Raw genomic sequence first — 23,039 nt, 5'->3', positions numbered from 1 at the left:
AAGCAGGGAGGAGTCAGAACAAATACAAAGCAGAAAATAAAGGGTAGAAAAAATTCAAAATATATCAGTAGTCACTTATCAGTGATTTATCAGTCACTTATCAGTCAATATAAATGGACAAAGCTAAGCAACGAAAAAGACTCAAGCAGGGGAAAGAAATCCAGCTATGTGCTACTCATGAGAAGCATGATTAAAACATAAATACACAGTACGTGGCACAGCCACCACCAAAAATACATAGCTTAAAAGTTGCATCTCTTGGGGCGCCTGGGTGGCTCACTTGGTTAAGCATCTGACTCTTGGTTTCGGCTCAGGTCATGACCTCACGGTTCAGGAGTTCAAGCCCTTAGTCAGGCTCCACACTGACAGCATGGAGCCTGCTTGAGATTCTCTCTCCCTCTCTCTGTTCCTCCTCCACATGTTCTCACTCTCTCTCTCTCCCTCTCTCTCTCTCTCCCTCTCTCTCTCTCTCTCAAAATAAATAAGTAAACTTAAAAAAAAAAATTGCAGCTCTTTCTCAGCAGGTACCAGTTCTAAATAAGAATGAACTAGGGGCCAAAATGTAAAACCAAAAAAGAAGCAGCTATGTGTGGTTAGTAATTTCTAGTTTAAACTGTAACTGAACACTGTAGCTTCATATGTCTTATTTTATATTATACTTTTCCCATTACTGATAGTTTTGACTTTAATAAAAGACATCCCATAGTTTTTAGTGTCACAAAATGAGAATTTTTCAACAGTATGTTCTAGAAAGTAATATACTAACTGGAGTGAATGTTTGTATCTTTTTTTTTTTTTTTAAAGACTCTTGAAGTGTAATCTTTTTTTTTTTAATTTTTTTTAACGTTTATTTATTTTGAGACAGAGAGAGACAGAGCATGGCGGGGGAAGGAGCAGAGAGAGAGGGAGACACAGAATCGGAAGCAGGCTCCAGGCTCTGAGCTGTCAGCCACAGAGCCCGACGCGGGGCTCGAACTCACAGACTGCGAGATCGTGACCTGAGCCGAAGTCGGACGCTTAACCAAACTGAGCCACCCAGGCGTCCCTGTTTGTATCCATTAAGAAGTAGCCTTAAACCTTTCTCTCATGCCTTCACTGTCAAGTGATTAAAACTCTTAAAAGCATAGTATTAGAGTCAGCATGCTGGACTGACAGGTAAACGCTGAAGCGGTTAGAGCTGGTACTGATGCTGTCAGTCTTTAGCACTATCCGCTTAGCTGTGTTTATGCTACAAAAGTGCAACATTAGACACTAGCCAGCTAGTACTGCCACCCTCATGTAACTCCAAAGAGGAAGACAGGATTTGATTAACTAAGTGCACATGTCGTCTTTAAGTTACTCCTGTTGTCCTTGGCTTGGATACAGTGACATGCAGATTTGTGTCTTTAATTACTTTGACTAATACCGTGAATGGACAGCCACACATTCCCTCTTCACCTGACCAGCAATGGCCCCTCAACTGCAGTAGGAAAAAAGAAAAAACTAAAACCGTTTTGTGTGAAAATGGGTGACAACTGGCACTTAAGATCAGAAAAAGAGTTGCTTATACCTGATGCTTTAAGATGCTGTCTGCCCAAAGCTCTGAAAGACTTTAAGATGAAAGCAGTCATACTTACTACAATACTACTGAGTTTTTGTAGAATTTACATTTGATAGTAAAACCTACCTGTTTTTCATCTTAAAAAAAAAAACCACATAAATACTAATTTTAAAAGAAAGGGATATAAAAACAATATGTGCCACACAATACTGACTAAAAGAAAGTTGGACTAGCCATTTTAATAACAAAAAAAATTAAGGCATTATTTAAAACGAATGTATTTGCTACATTGTTATTAAAAGATTCACCTTACCAGAAAAAAAAAAAAAGGCAGGTCTAAGTCTTCTATGGAAAATTTTAAGCAAAAATTGACAGAATTACTAAGAAAAATGTATCAGTGTTCCATCATGCTGAGTTATTTTAACACAGTAGCTCTATGAAAAGGATATAGACAAAATTTGAGTAATACAATAACAAGTTGGTTTAATATGTTTAGCAGTTAGAGAGTGCTTGGTCTTCTCAAGCATGCACGGAGTAGTTATTAATCTACCAGACACTAGTTTTAAAGCAAGGTTCAACAACTTAAAGAATTATTATCATACATAACATGTTCTCCAACTATAGTACAGACAGGATTAGCCAAATAGCCCATATATTGTAAATTAAAACCACATTTGTAAATACAAGTAAAAAATAGAATTGTAGTAGAAATATCGTAGTTCATATAAAGTAATCACAGTGAAAGTACTACAAATCAAAGTAAGATATAGCTAAAGTGGTTCTTAGAGGGAAATGCATAGCCTTAGATGAAATAGGCTGAAGAATAATGAACTAAGCATACAACTTCAATAATTAGAAAGTGGATCAATAGAATCAATCCACATAGAAATGAAAAATGGGACTAATGAAGAGCAGAAACTAATGAAAAGAGGAGTGCCTGGGTGGCTTAATCAGTTAAGCATCCGACTTCAGCTCAGGTCATGATCTGCAGTTCATGTGTCCGAGCACCACGTTGGGCTCTGTGCTGACAGCTCAGAGTCTGGAGCCTGCTTCGGATTCTGTGTCTCCCTCTCTGACCCCTCCCTGGCGTGCTCATTCTCTCTGTCTGTCTCTTTCTCTCTCAAAAATAAAAAACCTAAAAAATTTTTAAATAATGAAAACAGATATAATATTAAAGATTAACGTCTTCAATCTAATTTTGCTCCCTTCTGAAACCCTGCTAAGACTCCAACGAAGGAATTTATTTATAAAGCATAAATCACAAGAAGACTGAATAAAATTTTAGAAGCTGGAAAGTAGATGGATTACTGCTAACTGCCTTAAGTAACCCCACGAAAGCTGAATTTTTTAAAGAACCTCCAGTTTACACCAGAATTTTCTAAAATATCAAACATTAGCAGCAACAGACAGTTTGGAAAAAGGAGCTAGAAGAGACATCTAAAATAAAGAGACTGGTTAAGCTTTAAGAAGCTGTGAAACGCTTACATCCCCTCACTACTTCATACCGCTGAACATTGCAGAAGCTATAGGTTTATTCTCTGGGAAGGGTGAACAATATCTCTAGATTGGCTTTTTGCAGACACAATCGAGCATGTGAATACCATGGTAAAATCAGGGAAATCGGGTGACCTTATGCAATCTGAATGTTGTATGTAAAACATCTAAGCAGAAAATTGGAAGAAGAATTTCTTTAGGGAATATGAGGAGCCTAAAAGCCTAAACATTCTGATATTGGGGGGTTCGCTATAATTAGTCCAGCAAAATAACCCTACAATGAAGGTTACTAGACTAAGGGCCTCAAACATATGTTTAGAGCTTGTGGTCACCTTTTTAGTTTCCCATTCTTCAAAATGAGACGGTGCCAGACATATGATAAATGCAACCAATATGAAACGTAGAGGTCAAAACGAATAATAAGGAAAGAAAAGCAACTTAGAAGAAAACAACTTATGCGTGAAGAAGAAAACTTCAAAAATAACAAAACAACAAATACCATTATTCATATTCCTAGAAATATACTACGTCTATGACTCAAGAGTAGGATGCAATAAAAAAGGAACATTCAAAGAATCTGCCCCCCCCCCAAAAGAAGATATTAAAAATATAGTACAATGATAAACTGAAGTGAATGGTTTGAAAGATACAGTCAAAGAAGCTACTGGAATTCCTTCTCCATTGTGACTGCATTATGGTCCATCATCCCTCATCCACCAGCAAGAATCTACCACAGGAAAGGCTTACTAAACCCATGGTATGGTCCAGAGTAAACAGGACAGCATGAGATCTCAGGGCCCTTGGGCCCAATCACCACCACTGCTGTGGAGAAACAGTGAGGTGTTTCCTCAAGTCCGTGGGCTTCCTGGCAGAAAGGGCAGAAGCAGAGACAGATGGACACACAGACACACACACACACACACACACACACACACACACCTGGGTGCCATTAGGCTGATGAGAAAGAAATGGAGAAGAGATTCGGTAGAAATATTACTGGGCTGGATAGAAGGGCCAACATAGAAAAAGGGGAGAGGACAGTGCAGATAAAATGGAAGGGAGGGAATCATCACCAAAATTATTCAAGAAAAGATCCTATACATGAAAGACATGAATGATTGCATTGGAAAAACCCAGTGGCTGTTCACAATGGGTGGAAATAAATCCATGCCAGTTTCAGAATTCTAAGACAAAGAAGATTCCACAAATTTATAGAGTTAGAAGGCATATAATACTTACAAAGGATCATGAAGCAGAATGGTTTAGGACTCATCAAAACAAAAGTGGCAGCTGGAATTACAGAATTCTAACCTAGGATCTTGTAGTCAGCCAAACTACCAATGAAATGTGATGACAAAATACATCTTCTTATATTTGAATTCTCAAAAGAAATAGCCTATAAACTATTACTCAGAAACCTACTGAAGGATGTATTTGACCAAAGTGAGAGAGTAAACCAGAAAGGAGGAAGACATGAAATTCAAGATGGGAAATCCAGCATCGAGAGAGGTAAAGGCAATTCCCAAGGTGAAGAGGAAGGGAAGGGATTTCTTAGATGATAGCCATATGCTAGTCAGGAAGGCAGTCCAGAATGAAGCGCTGTAACTCCAGATACAGATGTGTTGCAAGCCTTCTGTATTATACATTCTTGTGCCTGATGATAATGGGTAGTTTGTCCCCAGAATCTTATCTGTACTTAGTTTATAGGGACTATGTGCTGATGAAATTCTTGCTCTCTCCTGTGTACCCTGCTACCTGGATAACCAAAGACGTTCATTTCACCCCACAGAAGAATTTTGCTTTGAACTACTGCTGAGAGCTGAAGATTGGCCCTGGTAAGTAAGCTTAGAAGGAGAAAATGGAGAGTACTCTACTCCCACTGGTCATATTCTGTCACATCTCAGCTCCTGACCCACACTGATACCACTGTCAGATGCCTTCCACTGTGTTGAGCCCTGTTAACTCGGACTCATTCTTGCCTCCCCTAAATGGGGTTATGATAAACTCTTGTAAAGCTGAAGACATCATCTTCCCAGAGATGTTCATCAAACAATGACAATAATATTTTTTTCCATGCCACAGCCAGGTTTATGCTTTCCTGATGGTTTTTAAATTATTTTTTCATTGATTTATATACAAATACTTATAGTTAAAATAAGAAAATATTTGAGAAAATCTATTCTTGTCATTCACCATATTAAAAAATAAAGGAGAAAAATATGTGAAGATAGCAATAGATTTAGAAAAAGCATTCTATAAAATTCAACACCTATTTACAATCTAAAAACAAAATAAATCCCTTTATAAATGACTAATAGAAGGGAACTTCTTAACCCGTAAACTCTACAGCATCTAACACGTTTAGGCATGAAATGTTAAAAGAAATTTCTCTTCAAAATGAAGACTAAAACAGGAGTATATATTATCACCACTTCTATTCAACATTTTACTGGTTGAAGCCCTGTCCAACATAGTATTTGCAAATGACATGATCGTGTACAGAAAATGTCATAGGACACATACCAAAAAACTGGAAGCAGTAAGTTGGAATTCAACAAGGTCATGAAATTCAGATGAATATTCAAAAATCATATTTCTATGTACTAGCAGTGGAACAATTGAGAAGTGAAATTTCAAAAGTACAATTTCCAATAGCATCAAAAAGCATCAGATGTTTAGGAACTAAATTTAGCAACAGTATGCAAGACCTGCGTATGGGAAACTACAGTGAACAGTTTTTTGCTGAGAGAAATTAAATAAGATCTAAATAAATGGAGAGATGTACCATTTTCATGGATTAGAAAACTCAATATTAAGATGTCTCTTCTCCCCAGCTGATCTATAGGTTTAATCAATCATAATCAAAATCTCTACAGGATTTTTGGTAAAAATTGAGAATCTGATTCTGAAATTTGCATGGGAATGCAAAGAATCTAGAAGAACCAAAACAGTTTTAAAAAACAAAGTGGGGCACCTGGGTGGCGCAGTCGGTTAAGCGTCCGACTTCAGCCAGGTCACGATCTCGCGATCCGTGAGTTCGAGCCCCGCGTCAGGCTCTGGGCTGATGGCTCAGAGCCTGGAGACTGCTTCCGATTCTGTGTCTCCCCCTCTCTCTCTGCCCCCTCCCCCATTCATGCTCTGTCTCTCTCTGTCCCAAAAATAAATAAACGTTGAAAAAAAATTAAAAAAAAAAAAAGAACAAAGTTAGAGGACTTACGCTTCGTGATTTGCTCTGTGTTACACTAATCAAGACAATGTGGTATTGGTGGTAAGAATAAAATACAGATCAATAAAACATCCAAATATAGACCACTCATCAATACTGACCTGATGTTAAGTAAACATCCAAAGGTAATTCTTTTGGAGAAAGGATACTCTTTTCAATAAATTGTGTTGAAACAACTGTATATTCTCATTTTAAAAAGTGAACTTAAGGGCACCTGGGTGGCTCAGTTGGGTAAGCATCCTACTTCGGCTCAGGTCATGGTCTCACAGTACAGGGGTTTGAGCCCCACCTCAGGCTCTGTGCTGACAGCTCAGAGTCTGGAGCCTGCTTCAGATTCTGTCTCCCTCTCTCTCACTCTCTGCGCCCCCCCCCCCCCCCCCGCTTGTGTTCCCTCTCTTTGAAAAATAGACATTTAATAAATAAATGAATTTAAACTCATGCCATTATAAAAATTTCTAGAATTGAATCATATCCCTAAATATTAAAGCTAAAATTATAAAACTTCCAGAAGAAAGTGTAGAAGTTTTTGCAGCCTTTGGTTAGGTGAAGTTATTATATAGGACACAAAAAGCTATAATGAAAAAATTTGTAAGTTGAACTTTATCAAAATAACAAATTTTTATTCTTCAAAAGACATTGTTAAGAAAATGAGAGGCAGGGGTGCCTGGATGGCTCAGTCGGTTAAACATCTTAATCTTGATTTTTGCTCAGGTCATGATCTCATGGTTTGTGAGTTTGAGCCCCATTTCAGACTCTGAGCTGACAGGGTGGAGCCTGCTTGGGATTCTCTCTCTCCCTCTCTCTCTTTCTCTGCCCCTTGCCTATGCGTGCACATTTGCTCGCTCGCTCTCCCTCTCTCTCAAGATAAATAAACTTAAAATAATAATAATAAAATAAAATGAAAGGCAAATCACAAACTTGGAGAAAATACAACATACATATATCCAACAAAGGACTTAACGTCTAGAATATATAAAGTGTTGCAATTAAAAAAAGAACTCTTAGAACTCAAGAAAGCAAATATTTTTTTTAAAAAGGCAAAGATTCAACAAACACTGTATTGAAGAAGATAATATGGATGGCAAATAGCATATAAGATGTTCAATAACAGTCATTAGGGAAATGCAAATCAAAACCACGATGAGATACCACTAACACCTACAAAGAACAACTAAAAGGAAACAAACAAAAACCGATGTTATACCAAGTGTTGGTGAGGATGTAGAACTAAAAACATACACTGCTGGTGGGAATGTAAAATGATACACACTTAGGAAAACAGTTTAACAGTGCCTTAAAAAGTGTAACATTCACCTGCCATTCAGTACAGGTGTTCCTCTCCTAGCTTTTTACTGAAGAGAAATGAAAACATATGTTCATACAAAAACTTACTTGTCAATGTTCGTAGCTATTTTATTATAGAAAAAAACTGGAAACAACATAAATGTCCACCAACATTCGGACGGACAAACAAATTGTGGCTTATCCATACAATGGAATACTACTCAGCAATAAAAGGAAATGAAGTAGTGATACACATAACAACATGGATGAATTTCAAAATAATTATGCCAAGTGAAAGAAGCCATACAGTGAAGATCTACTGTATTACTCCCTTTACATAACATTCTAAAATATGCAAACTATGCTTTTGGAGATGGTGGATATGTTTGTTATCTTGATTGTAGTGTAACTTTCATGGGTATATACAGATGTACTGATCAAACGTACACTTGAAATATATTCAGTTTAACGTAAACCAGTGATACCTCATTGAAGCTGTAAAAAATATATAAGCTATTGTTCTTGTTTTGGGTAACTCACCAAGCTTCAGTTTTCTCATCAGTGATGTGCAAAGAATAATACCTGCTTCACAGGGTTTATTTGAAGATTTTACTCATATGCTTGTGTATCTAATTTACTATGGTGCCTACCTGACACATAGCAAGTAACTCAGTCAATGTTAATTCTGTTCCAGCATCCCCCTGCCTCTTCCAGAGGACTGATACAGTCCGTCAGATTATTTTCTTGAAGCACATAGCAATCAAATGGCACATTCTTTCTCATTTTTTTAATAGCTAAATCTAGTCTGCAAATGTATTAGAGAATTTAATAGATAGGTTTGCTTTTAATACTAACAAAAACCTTTCCTTCTCGGGGCACCTAGGTGGCTCAGTTGGTTGAGTGTCCAACTTCGGTTCAGGTCATGATCTCATGGTTCGTGGGTTCAAGCCCCGCATAGGGCTCGCTGCTGTCAGCGCAGAGCCTGCTTCCGATCTTCCGTCTCCCTCTCTCTCTGCCCCTCCCCCGCTTGTGCTCTCTCACTATCAAAAATAAACATTAGAAAAACCCCCCAAAACCAAAAAACCTTTCCTTCTCGTGAAAGTGATGGCTTCAAGCTCTGATGATGACAGGAGTTGACACAATTTCATTTTGCTTTCCCTTTTTTTCCCCACAGGGTTTATCCATGGCTCAGAGGACTAGGTTATACATCCTTGGGCATATTTTTATTGGGATTTCTGTTATGGAACATAGATAACATATTTTGTGATTCACTGAGGTAAGATGTGCATCTTTTTCAATCTTTGAGAAATATTTTTAGAAACAGTCTATAAGCAGAGAATTTCATAGGCATATAGAATTATTAGTGCCACTAAGTGGATTTTTGCCATTGTTGAATTTAAAAAGTATGTACAGCACAATAAAGTTAAATTCTGAGAACACTTTTTTAATTAACCTAAAAATTTGGACCCAAGACTATTTCATAACATCTGTAGGGATTTTTTCGTGTGCACATCACAGAGCTATAGAGCTAATCAGATGTTAATTAGGCCTTTGAAATCTGCCTAATCTGTGTTGAAAGTGTTGAAGAAATAAGAATGATTTGTAAGAAGCATGGGATATATATGTGTATAATTTTGTATCTTAATATACTTAATGTTCTTTTCTAAGGCAAGCATTCCTTTTACCATCTTGTCAGCTATTTGTATTGACTAAAGTTTGAATTTTGGGTCTCTGGATCCTAGTCTGTCACTAAGATACTATATTTCTGGGCCTCAGTTTCCATAAAGTGAACATGTTAAATAGGTTTAAACTAGCGGGTCCTTCCAATTCAAAATTCTGTGCCCTAAAGTTTTGCATAAACACATATATTGAATAGCACCAGGGAGAGGCAATTAGCAAAATTCAGACTGTGAGAAACCTATAGGATGAATACCTGGTTTCTGCAGCATCAGTTGCAGAGGGGGTAAAAAAGGGAGGAGAGACATATAGATTAAAAGAGACCTAAGAGATTTACGGTATCAACCAAATACAATGATTGACTTGTTTTGAATCTTGATTTAAGCAGACAAACTGTAAAAAAAAAAAAGAAAAAAATTCTAAACTTACAAGACAATTGGAAGTTTGATCAGTAATTGAATATTTGGTGATATTAAGAGATTATTGTTAATATTTTATATGTGAAAATAGTAGTATGGTGAAGTTTTAAAGAGCTTTTAATCTTTTAGAGACACATACTAAAATATTTAGAGTTAAAATACAATATCTGGGATTTGCTTCAAAATATAGAAGGGGAGAAGCAGATGAGAGTTTAGATGATTGGCTGTTAGTTACAATTATTGAAGCTGGATAATGGGTACATTATTATTTTGCCTATTGTTGCACATGTTTGAAATTTTCCATAAAATAATAAAAATAATAAAAAGTTAAATAAGTAAATTTAGATTTTAAATGTATACAAATAAACAAGTAATATACCTAGCTTAGAAAACTAAGGTCTGAGTGAGTAGTTCTGAATCAATAATATACTTCAGAAGCCCTATTAGAGCATTTACACTGCTGAGATAAGTCATCATCTTCTGGGTGAAAGCCACCAAGAAATAAAGTAAGTTCTTAGAGATGGTAATTGTCTCAAAAATTTATGGGCTATCTAGAAAAATAGTTTGGTGTTTAACATTGATTTTCTCCCTTCTAATAATGAGAATGTTAATATGGTACACACTTAATCAAAAGATCTAGAGTCTGAGACTCAGCTGTGCCACTTGGCTGAGTGATTTAGGCAACTTGGTCTCTGAATTTTAGTTCCTCATCTGTAAAGCAAAGCTAATAATAGCTACCTCAATGTCTCACCTAAGTAGTGAAATAATATTTACAAAAGCACTTCATAGACTGTACAGTGCTCATCTAAGATGACGGTTGTATGTAGGCCAAGGAAAAGCATGTGTCTGGTTTCTTGACTGAATAGCTAAGTAGACTAATGTTTCCCAAATTGTGTTCCAGGAAACACTAGTTCCATAAAATGTTAGTAAGATACTACATTATGAAAGGGTTCTGTGCATTAGTTCATTACCTGAAAAAAAATGAAAATAAACTCTTACAGTTATGATAGGACTTCTCAAAGCCTTTATTCTGTTAATATATACTGCAGTTTCCAAGAGGGCAATAAACTATGTACCATTTCCCGCATTTTTTTTGAACATAGCATCATTTCTTCATGGAACTTCTGCTAGGAATGCTGTTCCTCAAAACACACTTTGGAAAACAATATGGCAGACTACAGCAGACTTAAGGAAATTAAATAATTGCCATGTTTGAGAGTCACATTTCAAAATGTTCATAGGCTGTCAGCATTAGTTGCTAACTACTAAAAAAAAAAAAGATAATAACATGATGATTTCTTCCCTCCTCTTTTCACAGGAACTTTCGAAAGAAGATGCCACCTATCATAGGTGTTGCCACACAGTTTCATGCATGGTGGCATATTTTAACTGGCCTTGGTTCTTATCTTCACATCCTTTTCAGGTAGGAAATAGAGACTGTTTTAGCATAGTGTCGAAGTATTTATTCTCTTACTCTTCAAAAAGAATGGTGTAGATATAAAAAGACAAAATCAGGAACTTATGTTCCAGCTTTGCCTCTGCCACTGGATGACCTGAGGCAAGTCCCTTCCTCTCTCTCAAGCTTAGTTTTCTCATCCTTAAATTAAAAATTTTTTTTCATGTTTATTTACATATTTTGAGGGAGATAGAGCATAGCGCATGGGCAAGCAGGAAAGGAGCAGAGAGTGGGGTCAAGAGACTCCCACTCAGGCTCCACACTGTCAACACAGAGCCTGACGCAGGACCGGATCTCATGAACCGTGAGGTCATGACCTGAGCCAAAATGAAGAGTCAGACGCTTAACCAACTGAGCCACCCAGGCGCTCCAAGTTTTCTTATCCTTAAAAGTGAGATAGTTGTACTATCACCTTGACATATGATCTACATTTTAGAGCAAGTAGGATATAAACATTTCCATTTCATGTCGATCAACATATCTTTGTTTATAGAGAACAAACTTAGAGGGGAAAAAGCAGCCAGATCCCCTGAGTAGGAGCCTGGGAAAGTATGAGTATCAGAAGTCCCCAGCTTAATTTGTCTCCTTCCCTGAAATAAGTTGGTTGCCATTTCTCTTCCCCTGCTCCCCTATCAAATGATTGTTGGAGGTCAATCATTTATAACAAAAATGAAGTTAGAATTCTCTCTGATCACCCTATTCAAATAATACCTCCATATCACTCTGTCTCCCCTTACCAGGCCTCATTGTTCTTCAAAGCATTTATAAGCAGTTCTATATATTTACTTGTTTGCCTCCCCCAGCTAGACGTTAAGTTCCTTGAGAGCGGAGACTTTATCTTACTCACTGCTACCCTCTCAAATGCTTAGAACAATACCTTTCAGATAGCAAGCACTCAGTATATATTGTTAAATAATTGAATGAATGAGTGTGTATCTATTGGTCTCTTTACTGGGGGTCAGACTATGTTTAATTTCAAATTCTTATTAAGAGTTGAGATTGCTGAAATAATTCTAGAAAGGGGAAGAAAATCTTCCTTTGAATCAATGTGAAAATTTGTAGAAAACCTGCAAAATAACATTTGCATCTCACCTCTCTAGAGATCAACTTATTTAGGTATCCTGAATTATCTAAAATATATCTACTAGTAGTAGCCACCTAGGTGGCTTAGTCAGTTAAGCATCTGACTTCTGCTCAGGTCATGGTCTCATGGTCCATGAGTTCAACCCCCATGTCGGGCTCTGTGCTGACAGCTCAGAGCCTGGAGCCTGCTTTCAATTCTGTCTCCCTCTCTCTGCCCCTCCCCCGCTCACACACACATGCACATGCTTGCTCTCTCTCTCTCTCTCTCTCTCTCTCTCAAAAACAAACATTAAAAAAATGTTTTTTTAACGTAACTACCTGTGAATTATAGAAAAGGAACTTCTGGACAGCTAAATAAGAATCATTGAATTAATGCTGTGAAGAGCTCAAGGTTATTAATCATGGAAGAGCTCTTAAACTTTGGCTGTAAGTATATTTATTTTACATTTTGCCACTTGTTACTACATTGATTATTTGGATTCTCAGCTCGTAGCACATTAAAAATATCCAATTTAAAATGGAAGGAATAGGAAATGTATGGTAAATCGATAGGTGCTAGAAAAAGAGAAACAAGAATAACTGTAGAATGAGCCTGAGAATTAAAACTTAGCACCTTAACACTGCCCTTGGGACTACCCAAGGACGTTACTGCAGTGTAATATAGTACAGTAGTAAATTTCTATAATAAATACTGAAGAGGAGGTGAAAGCATACTTATCATATTGTTTTTTCCTTTTACACCTTCCCCTTTCCACCTCCCTTTCACTTTCTCCTTCTCTACTCCTGGTATGGAAAACCAGGGTAATGAGAGGGAAGAAGTGCTGTGCAGAGATGGCAGCATTCAGTGTCCTAGGAATGAGGAAAAAGGGGTCGGTGGTAGCAGCCTGCTGAGCTTCCAAGAAAACATGGTGGTGACGGGGAAGTGGCAGCTGTGTGGGGCAAGGAAGCAGAGTGATGAGGGGAAGTGATGTGGTGTGGTGGGTGGAGGAGGCGGCTGGAGTTAGGAAATGGGTTACACTGAACAAGTAAATCAATTAATTAAACATTAAGTAAATATATTGAGGATAACAAAAGCCTGATTTCTCCACTCTCTCAGAAGGGATTTATAAATACTGAAAGAGGGAAAGCTAGAAAGAACCTTGAGGGGGTTAGATTGGAATTAAAAGTATTAGTATGAACTCAGGAGTATGTGACACACACATGTTCACACAGATATGGAACAAGTTGGATGTGTATGTGTTGTATAGATTATAAATATATATGTATACATATGTTTACACATACATGCATTGCCTAGCTCTGTGAACCCTGTGAAGGCTGAAAGGCAAGCAAGCTTTGGCCTGTTAAACCTGTGATAGTTTGAATGTTAAAATTAAATAGCGAGAGTTTCAAGTTACACCCACCGAATAAAATGAGAATCTGTGAGTACATACGAATATGAATGAACGAGAAGGGAAAGCTCTTCTTTACACAAAAATGCTAACTAACAAATGTAGAAGGAGCAATGGACACGAACGATCACCATTTGGCATCTATCTTAGGGATAGTTGATAGGTATAAGTTATCAATGGATGCTCTGGCTGACAAGTGGGAGTAGGATGAGGAACACATATTTGTGTAATTTAGAATATCTCCCCATGAAATACTAATACAAAGGGGAAAATGGTTACTTTACAGTGAAGAAAATTGGTAGCAGCCACCTTGACCATGCATTTAAGTTAACATCACCCATGATGGAGCAAGTCATTAGAGTATGTCTCCTGATACAAGGCACTGAAATGAGCTCAGGTCATTTCTGTAGTGTTCCTGCCAAAAAAGCCTGGCTTGGGTCTGGGTATGAGGAAATATTGCTGGGCCTATGATGCAGGTCCTTCTACAGAATGAAAGTCTTATACTTTATAAGACTGTCAAGTTTGTGAGACAAAGAAAGACTGAAGAACTGTTCTAGCTATAAAAAGATTTTTAAGACATGAAAACTAAATGCAATTCATGTTTGTGTACAGCAACCTGGATCAGAAAGGAAGAAAGAAATTATTGGGACAATCAGCAAAATTGGAATGAATTCTTGAGTTGGATGTTAGCCTTGTATTAATGTTAATTTCCTGACTGGAAGGGTTGTATTGTAATTTAGGAGACCGTCCTTGTTTTATGGTGTACACATTAGAATATTTAGGTGATGGGCATCATGTCATACAGTGACTCTATAGGATATGTTTATACACTTGATCATAGGTGCATTTGTGTGTGTGTGTGTGTGTGTGTGTGTGTGTGTGTGTGTGTGTAAAACAAATGTGGTTAAATGATAGCAATTGGGTCATCTGGGAGAAGGGGATACAGGAATTCTTCAGACCAATCTTGCAACTTTCCTAGAAGTTTGAAGCTATTTTTAAATTTAAAAAATTAAAAAAGAGGAAGGCCTCCAGATCGTGGTTTTGTTTTGTTTTGAGATATTTGTAGTATAAATAAGCCAAGAGAAAACTGATCATCTAACTGGTAATCAAAAAATGCCTTCTAAAACAGTAGTTTATCCATTTTTGTGAATAAAAATACATATATGGACTAAATATGGACTAAATATACATATATGCTTATAAATGCTTACTGTCTTTGTAAGGGTATGTTAACCAGTAGGTACCAGCAGTTATCTCTGGGCTGCAGGTCACAGCTAGGAGACAAACCTTCTTTTTCCTGTTTACTCTTTAGTACTGTTCAGATTTTTCACCAAATGATTGTATTACCTTTTTAAAACAATCATTTAGTGGTGCCCAGGTGGCTCTGTCAGTTAAGCATCTGACTTCGGCTCAGGTCATGATCTCACAGATCGTGAGTTCGAGCCCCACATCAGGCTCTGTGCTGACAGCTCAGAGCCCGGAGCCTGCTTAGGATTCTGTGTCTCCCTCTCTCTCTGCTCCTCCCCGCTCCCCCCCCCTTGTGCACACTCTCTCTCAAAAATAAATAAACATTAAAAAGTTTTTTAAAAGAAAAAATAATAATTTAAAAATAAAGCAATGATATATATACGTATATATGTATATATATATATGTGTATGTATATATATATATATATTTTTTTTAATGTTTATTGTATATTTGAGAGAGAAAGAGACAGACAGAACATGAGCAGGGGAGGGGCAGAGAGAGAGGGAGACACAGAATCCAAAATAGGCTCCAGACTCTGAGCTGTCAGCACAGACCCCAGCGCAGGGCTCAAACTCATGACCCGTGAGATCATGACCTGAGCTGAAGTTGGACGCTTAACTGACTGAGCCACCCGGGCACCCCAACAATGAAGATATTTTTTATATCTATTAAGTGAGCTCTATAGTATTTTGAAATTCCCTTCTGTATTCTTTAGTTGCAGTGAAATGGCATGATCATGTATTACTTGTCAGTGTAAATTGATGTAACCCATTTGGAAAGAGATTCAACACTGTATGTGTTTGTGAAAATAAAATATTTATATTATATTTTTTATCCCAGGTATTCTATTCCTTAGAACTTATCCTAAAGAAATAACTCAGAATAATGAAAATGTGTGTGTAAACCCAAATACGTTTATCACAGTGTTACTTAATTAGCAAAGCAACAATAATAGTAGAAGAAAAATAAAACACACTATCCAGTAAGGTAGAATTTTAAAGTAAATTATAGTATATTTTTTATTCAGCTATTTAAAATTATAAATATGAGGGGCGCCTGGGTGGCTCAGTCGGTTAAGCACCGACTTCGGCTCAGGTCATGATCTCACAGCCCGTGAGTTCGAGCCCTGCATCAGGCTCTGTGCTGACAGCTCAGAGCCTGGAGCCTGTTTCAGATTCTGTGTCTCCCTCTCTCTGACCCTCCCCCGTTCATGCTCTGTCTCTCTCTGTCTCAAAAATAAATAAACATTAAAAAAATTTTTTTAAATTATAAATATGAAAATTCTATAGCAACATAGAAAGATATTTGGATTACTTGGATTTTTAAGTGAAACAAACTAAAATCATATATAGGTAATTATTAACCCTGTGTAAAAGTTAATTTGTGTGGGGACAAAGGTTAAAGTAAATACAGAAAAAAAGGAAGCATTTTGACTGTATTTGGTGGCAGGTTTTGACTTTTTTTTGGTTTATTTTACATTAATGTTAAAATGTTTTACTTTGACTTTTTTTTTTAAGTTTATTTATTTATTTTGAGAGAGGGAGAGAGAAAGAATTTCAAGCAGGCTCCATGCTGTCAGTGTAGAGCCCAATGCGGAGCTCGAACTCACAAACCATGAGATCATGACCTGAGCCGAAATCAAGAGTTGGATGTTTAACCAGCTGAGCCACCCAGGCATCCCTACTTTGATTTTTTTTTTTTTTTAAGGAGGCAGGAAAGATAGAATATGTTTTAGACATATTTCATCCTAAATAACTAAAATAAAATGTTTGGATATTTATTTATTTTTGAGAGAGAGAGAGAGAGAGAGAGAGCGCACAGGCAGAGGAAGGGGAGAGAGAGAGAGAGGGAGACACAGAATCTGAAGCAGGCTCCAGGCTCTGAGCTGTCAGCACAGAGCCCGACGCGGGGCTCGAACTCACGCAGCCATGAGATCATCACCTGAGCCAAAGTCAGACACTTGACCAACTGAGCCACCCAGGTGCCCCAAGACTGTATACAGCAAGTAAATAACGTAGCTCAACATTGTTACACAGTTATAAAGTGATGGAGCAACGATTTGAGCTCAGATATTTAAAAAAAAAAATTTTTTTTTAACGTTTCTTTATTTTTGAGACAGAGAGAGACAGAGCATGAATGGGGGAGGGTCAGTGAGAGGGAGACACAGAATCGGAAGCAGGCTCCAGGCTCTGAGCTGTCAGCACAGAGCCCGACGCGGGGCTCGAACTCACGGACTGCAAGATCATGACCTGAGCCGAAGTCGGCCGCTTAACCGACTGAGCCACCCAGGCGCCCCTTGAGCTCAGATATTTTTACTTCACTGTGTCAACTCTTTGAAATAAACACGTGTACAGTAGTCTTAAAGGGCACATGTGTTATATTATTACATTCTCAAATCATCCCTCTGAAATACTATTTGCATGCTTCATTCAATGACGTAGCCATAGAATCAAAATTTCCCTAACTGAGGCTTAAATATCCAAACCTCTTGGGGCACTGGGGTGGCTCAGTCCGTTGAGCACAACCACTCTTGATTTCGGCTCAGGTCATGATCCCAGGGTTGTGGGATTAAGTTCTGCATTGGGCTCCACACTGAGCATGGAACCTGCTTAAGATTCTCTCTCTCCCCCTTTGACCCTCTCCCCACTCATGCTCTCTCTACAAAAATTTAAAATTAAAAAAAAAAATCCAATCTCATTTTCAGCTGTTACTTATTTTAGATATTTCAAAACATTTTTTAATGTTTATTTATTTTTGAGAGAGACAGAGCATGAGCTGGGGAGGGACAGAGAGAGAGACACAGAATCCGAAGCAGACTCCAGGCTCTGAAATGACAGCACAGAGTCCAACATGGGGCTCGAACTCATGGACTGCAAGATCATGACTTGAGCTGATGTCCAATGCTTAACTGACTGAGCCACCCAGGCACCCCCAGATGTTACTTATTTTAAAGGCTACTATGAGGAAGACTTTCTGTTACCTTCCTGATTATTTCATACCTGTATTGTAATCCTCTCAGAGCTGATATAACCACTTCCAAAATATTCTAAGAATACTCTCCTTTAATCATGGCTACCCTATATCTTCAGAGATGAAGCTGGCAATTATGATATGAATCATCAAGCATGAGCTGAATGCTCCCTGCTAAACTACAAACATCTTGAGGTCACAGTCTGAGAGTGATCATTTCTCTGTCTTCCTTAGTATCTTGCCAAGTGTTCTGCATAGAGTAGGTGCTCGAAAAAATGGTTGCTAAATGAACAAAGAATCTACCAATGTTGCTTTTTCTTTGTATGTACAGAGGCACTATGGTTAAATTTGTCAGTAAGCCAGTTTGCATGAATTAAAAATTAATCTGAAGAGCTTTTCCCCCTCCCCTTTTCTTTCAGTTTGTATACAAGAACTCTTTACCTGAAATACAGGCCAAAAGTGAAGGTATGCTCCCTTCCTAGGGGTGTGTGTGCATGCGTGCATGCATGTTGGGGCAGGGGAGGGTATTGGGAGGATGGGACAGAGATGGGAGAAGCGAGTGGGTGGAAAGGTAGTAGAGAGAGTACAGGCTTTGGAACCAGATGCCCTTGAATCTTAGGTCTTCCACGTACTGCTCTATGACCTTGGGCACGTCTGTTCTCTCTAAGCCTTAGTTTTTTTCAACAATAAAATGGAGCTGTTAATAGCTACATTACAGAGTGTTTTAAAGATCTGAGATGATTTCAGTGCCCTGCTCCATGCCTGACAAAGTAGAAACTTCAGCCATTTAAATAAGTTAAATAAAAATCATTTCTGAGATCTGGTGCAACTCGGAAAAGAATATGCTGGACTCAGGCTACTCAGGACAGTTGGTAGCAAACCTATGAAACACTGAAGCACTGTAGTAATAGCACATAGGTTCTTTTTTCAGGGGTAACATGGAACACTTACTTTCTTTCATTTTGTCCTAACTTGTTTCCAAACAGTTTCTCTTCGGAATCTGGCCAGTGATCCTGTTTGAGCCTCTCAGGAAGCACTGATGAATTATTCCAGGAAAACAAAAAAAGCATCTACCATAGGCCTGGCCAAATGAATAAGGAAATCCTTGAAGATCTACACATTCAAATATATCATGACCATCACAGCAAAGGAGTGACTTTCTAACTAATGCTGCCAGTCACACAGAGAATAAGGAATAGTCTTGTTGGATGTTGAGCTCGCGTCTTTATCTCATTTGTCCCTTCTCCTCCTCACCCTCACCCTAAGATGTTTAAAAAGAAACAGACATGATGTGTGTATATATAGTTGAATGCTGGAAAAATGAGGCTTTTCTTAACAGGTTAACAGTTTGTGCTGATCATAGGAAATTTAACCTTTTTCCCTTTTTTGACAAGGGTTGCATGTAAATTATACTTTGCTTAATATTTGATTAAATGATCCAAACAGTCAGCTAAGTATTGGCAAAACCCCATACCCAGATGGCCAGCTGTGGAGCTGGCCGTGTCAGCCTTGATTTGTGTTCTTGTCGTAGTAACCTCATGAATGGTTTTCCAAGGTGAAAAAGAGCTATCTGTGGGATTCTGGTAGTTCCTCACGGTCTGCCCTTGTGCTAGTCAGCATGTCATAAGCAAGCTCCAACTGGCCACTCGGTTCCCTACTTGCCATACCCCAGATTTGCAGTGGGTTCTGGGGTGTCTGTGTGTGGCCACCGCCAATCGGAGTTGAGTGGGTCACCTTGTAGAGTTTGCGAAGACCACAAGGACACCAGTGGGATGTTGTGCCTCCAGGCTGTTAGTTAAAGGTGGTTTCTCTGTTTTCTTTGATCTTTGCAGATCTTTAAGTTGTCACTGGTTTTATGGCTAGGCAAACATGATTGGTGGTCTGGCCTGCCAATATTCCACCCTCTTGACGGAACTTATTTGAAGTTACCAGTGAATGTTGTTTGTTACACTCTTTATAAACTATGCCATATTTTCCAGTTTTCAGAGGGGCCTTGGTTATGCCCAGGGAAATGTATCAGGTTAACTAGAGCTAAAATGATCAGGATCCTATTTACATAAAGCTTATTAGAATGCCTGCCCCTTCATTTGTTGAAGGAAATAGATACAAGAGTTGAGAATGGCTCTCACTTACTTGAACGAACTCCCCAAAATTAAAATACTAAAAAATGGCAGTGAAATATCATCACAAAGCAGCTAGTTCTGATTTGGGTTCAGATGCATAACAAATTGAATTACATTTCACAAACATAACACCGATCTGGAGTAAAACCTTATTTGACCCCTTTGCCTGAGGTATCACCGTATTGGTAGCTCTGTACCACTTGGCATTTTTGCGACTTTATTATAAAACCCAGATTGTTTTTACCGCGTGGTGACATTGACCCAGATTAAATCCTGAAGCTACAGCTTCAAAAGGAAAATCATTTTTTTTTCTTCTGCAAAGGTATAAAAACACTCCTGTCATTTTCCGAGTATCCAGTAAGTCGCCTTTGTACAAATTTAAAACCAGTACAGATTTTGTTGTTCTTCTTCACCTTCTGGCCTTAGTTTTAGTCCAAGAACTATTTTCCTTACCAAAGCATGCCAACACGCCATTAGGCATAAACTTCTGCCTACTTTTATGATCCTCCAGCAAGAAAAGCACTTGCCAAAATAAATCTAAAGAACTTTGGTTGTGCCTTAAGAAAACCTAAAACTAAGCAGTTCTAATACACAGCCCGTAAGACTGTTCTTTCGCCATAAGATTCTGACTTCTGGCTACATTTCATGTGCAGCTACCTAGGCTGTCAGCCATCTTACATTTTTCAGATAGGTTCATTTGTTTCACACCATTGTCTTTTGTACTTTTCACTCAAGCTACACTTCTGTGTAAAGAATCTATGTATGGCAACAAAGGCACAGCCTTCTTGATAGCGCAGCCAGGCGCAGGGAGACTGAGGCTGTGCATATCACAGACAAGGTGTGGAGAGCCCCCACTGATACCCAAGCCCTTTCCAGCAGTTTGCTGAACGAACACTTCAGCCACCACCCCCTGTAGTCACTTGCTGAATGAAGTTGTCCAGCACCTCCGTGGAGAAGCACGGGCACCACTGGGTGACTTGTAACGCTGTGGCCACTTGTTCAGAGACCCTTGTCTCTGCTGTGAAAACAGCTGGCATGGAAGCAGAAAGCATTTTAGAAGTGTTGAGCAGAAAGCAGAGACTGAATCCAGGCTCTAACTCTCCCAAGTTAGCCTGTGCCTCACATACGGCTCTCTTTCTAGCAGCCTAAGTATTAGCACACTCAAGACTTCTTTTCTGTGCCATAGCGAGTATTATGGAAATACTGCTGACCTTCAGGGTATTGCTAAATCAACTTTATTTGAACGGCTTTATTTTTCCCTTCTAGGATTCCAGGTAGGCATTGGAGGGTTGGGTTCCCTTTACTTCCTTGGCAGACTTCCTAAACTAGAGTATACAAAAACCGATTTCCTGCTGAGCAGACATATCTGATGTGAAAGGTGCTCCTCTGTGAGCCCTGTAGCAAATTACATTTTAGAAAATACTAGTATCTTATGAGGATATGAAAGCAGCAGTTGGCCTGTGTATCTTAATATCCTGCCATTTTCACTCCAGAAAATTGAAAGCAATTTGACTTTTTTTCAAGGAAAAACTAAATGAAAGGTGGTTGTCCTAATCTGGTTGGTCACTCCACCCACCCCTCCCCACCGTGGTGCTTTCATGAAAACATTGCCAACACCTGAAGTGATCTCTTTTATCTTTGCGATATTGTATAAATTGATGATTGGGGATAAATTGATGACAAACATTTGTTTTTGATTCATTTACAAATGAGAACCTCAAGTAGTGTATTTGGTTTAGTAGAATCAGATAAAATATTATGGTTTACCCTAAATGCACAGTTTCCAGGACCATTAAACTAGCCTTTCCTTACACTAAGAATGTTTTACTTATACTGATGAAGTTTTGGGGTGATGGTGGGGTAGTCTAGAGCCGACAAGAAAGAATTCTTGAAGACGCCTTTGGTGCAAAAGTGATTTTATTAAAACAAGGGGACAGGACCCATGGGCAGGAAGAGCTTCATGGGGTCATAATAGGTAACTCATTACATAACCTCAGGTTGGGAGGGGGTCAGGGATAGAGTAAGCCTCTAAGGAATTTTGGAAGCAAGGTTTCCAGGATCTTGAGGGGCTAGCTGTTGCTAGGGAAATGCCACTTATTACCACTTAATAAACCTTCAGTCATGAGACCCTTTAGATGTATATCGAAGGCCCATAAACTTGGAGTATGATCTCCAGCGTATATCTTGGGAGAGTTGAGATAAAGGAAGTTGACTTATAGGATCCTCGAGGTTGGGATAATGTTAAGCCAAGGTTCTCTTTTGCCCCCAGCAAAGTGTCATCCTTGAGGCAGCTGAGCTAGAGGGAGGTCACTCTGCTGGTCTCAAGGACTTGTCAGTGGGCTGTAGGCAGTAAGGGAATTTAATTTTTCATTTGCCTTAGTTTCCCACGTTACCATGGCAAGCATTTAAACCCCTTTCCTTTGTTCTTGGGTAGCCAGGAGTATCCGAGGACTATCACACCTTCCACCTGGTGGGGGGAGGGGGGTGGTGTGCCAGCCTATATTTTGCCCTCAGCTTGCCTCATGCTCCCCCATCAATACTAAAGATAAAGAGGTCAGAGTCAAAATTAAGAGACCAAAAACTTGCATGAAAATCTTTAAATGCCCAAAAAAAAAAAAAAAACCCAAAAAACTATATTCTATTTAAGATTTGATTTTTAATAATCTCTACACCCAACATGAGGCTCAAACATACAACCCCAAGATCAAGAGTCACATGCTCTACTGACTGAACCAACCAGGCGCCCCAAAACTAAGTTCTGTTTTAATGCCTACTCCTTCAGAATTTAGCCAGTGCCCCTTAAAGTGTAATAATTTAGTTTTAAGGTTTTCTTATGAGTCGTATGGGTTCCATGTTACTTTGCTCTTGAAAAAAAAAAGAATCATGTGTTGCAAAGTTTTAATAGTTTTAACTCTCAGTTGCACGTTTACATGGCAAAAGAAAGTATTATAACCCTGTGGTTCATGATGTGCTACTGGATAAATATTTATATAAAACTGATGTTTCAAAGAGAGTCCGTTATAATTGGAACTTGCAAACTGTATGGCAATTTGCAGATCTACCTCTGTTTTACATTTTGCCTCTTATCGGTGCCATAATGTAATTAGTTTGATTGCATTAGTTTGTC

General features: G+C 38.4%; 1 protein-coding gene across 3 annotated transcripts in view; it reads left to right on the top strand.

The window, feature by feature from the left end:
- The window catches only part of ACER3 (alkaline ceramidase 3), a 168,287-nt gene extending 146,689 nt beyond the window's left edge, over window positions 1-21,598 (top strand). For 2 of the 3 annotated variants that reach the window (XM_030331630.1, XM_030331631.1), the window contains exons 8-11: window positions 8,719-8,820; window positions 10,959-11,063; window positions 18,209-18,254; window positions 18,776-21,598. In XM_030331630.1, coding sequence (XP_030187490.1) covers window positions 8,719-8,820; window positions 10,959-11,063; window positions 18,209-18,254; window positions 18,776-18,829 — 307 coding nt within the window. In that variant the 3' untranslated portion in view covers window positions 18,830-21,598. Of the gene's footprint in view, window positions 1-8,718; window positions 8,821-10,958; window positions 11,064-12,510; window positions 12,606-18,208; window positions 18,255-18,775 lie in introns of all 3 variants that reach the window. The other variant, XR_003972242.1, reaches the window with a different exon arrangement.
- The last annotated feature ends 1,441 nt before the right edge of the window (window positions 21,599-23,039 follow it).

The sequence above is a fragment of the Lynx canadensis genome, chromosome D1 (assembly GCF_007474595.2).
Source record: "Lynx canadensis isolate LIC74 chromosome D1, mLynCan4.pri.v2, whole genome shotgun sequence".
NCBI classification, from domain to species: Eukaryota; Metazoa; Chordata; class Mammalia; order Carnivora; family Felidae; genus Lynx; species Lynx canadensis.
The sequence above is the reverse complement of the archived record's forward strand: the minus strand, read 5'-3'. Positions and strand labels throughout refer to the sequence as shown.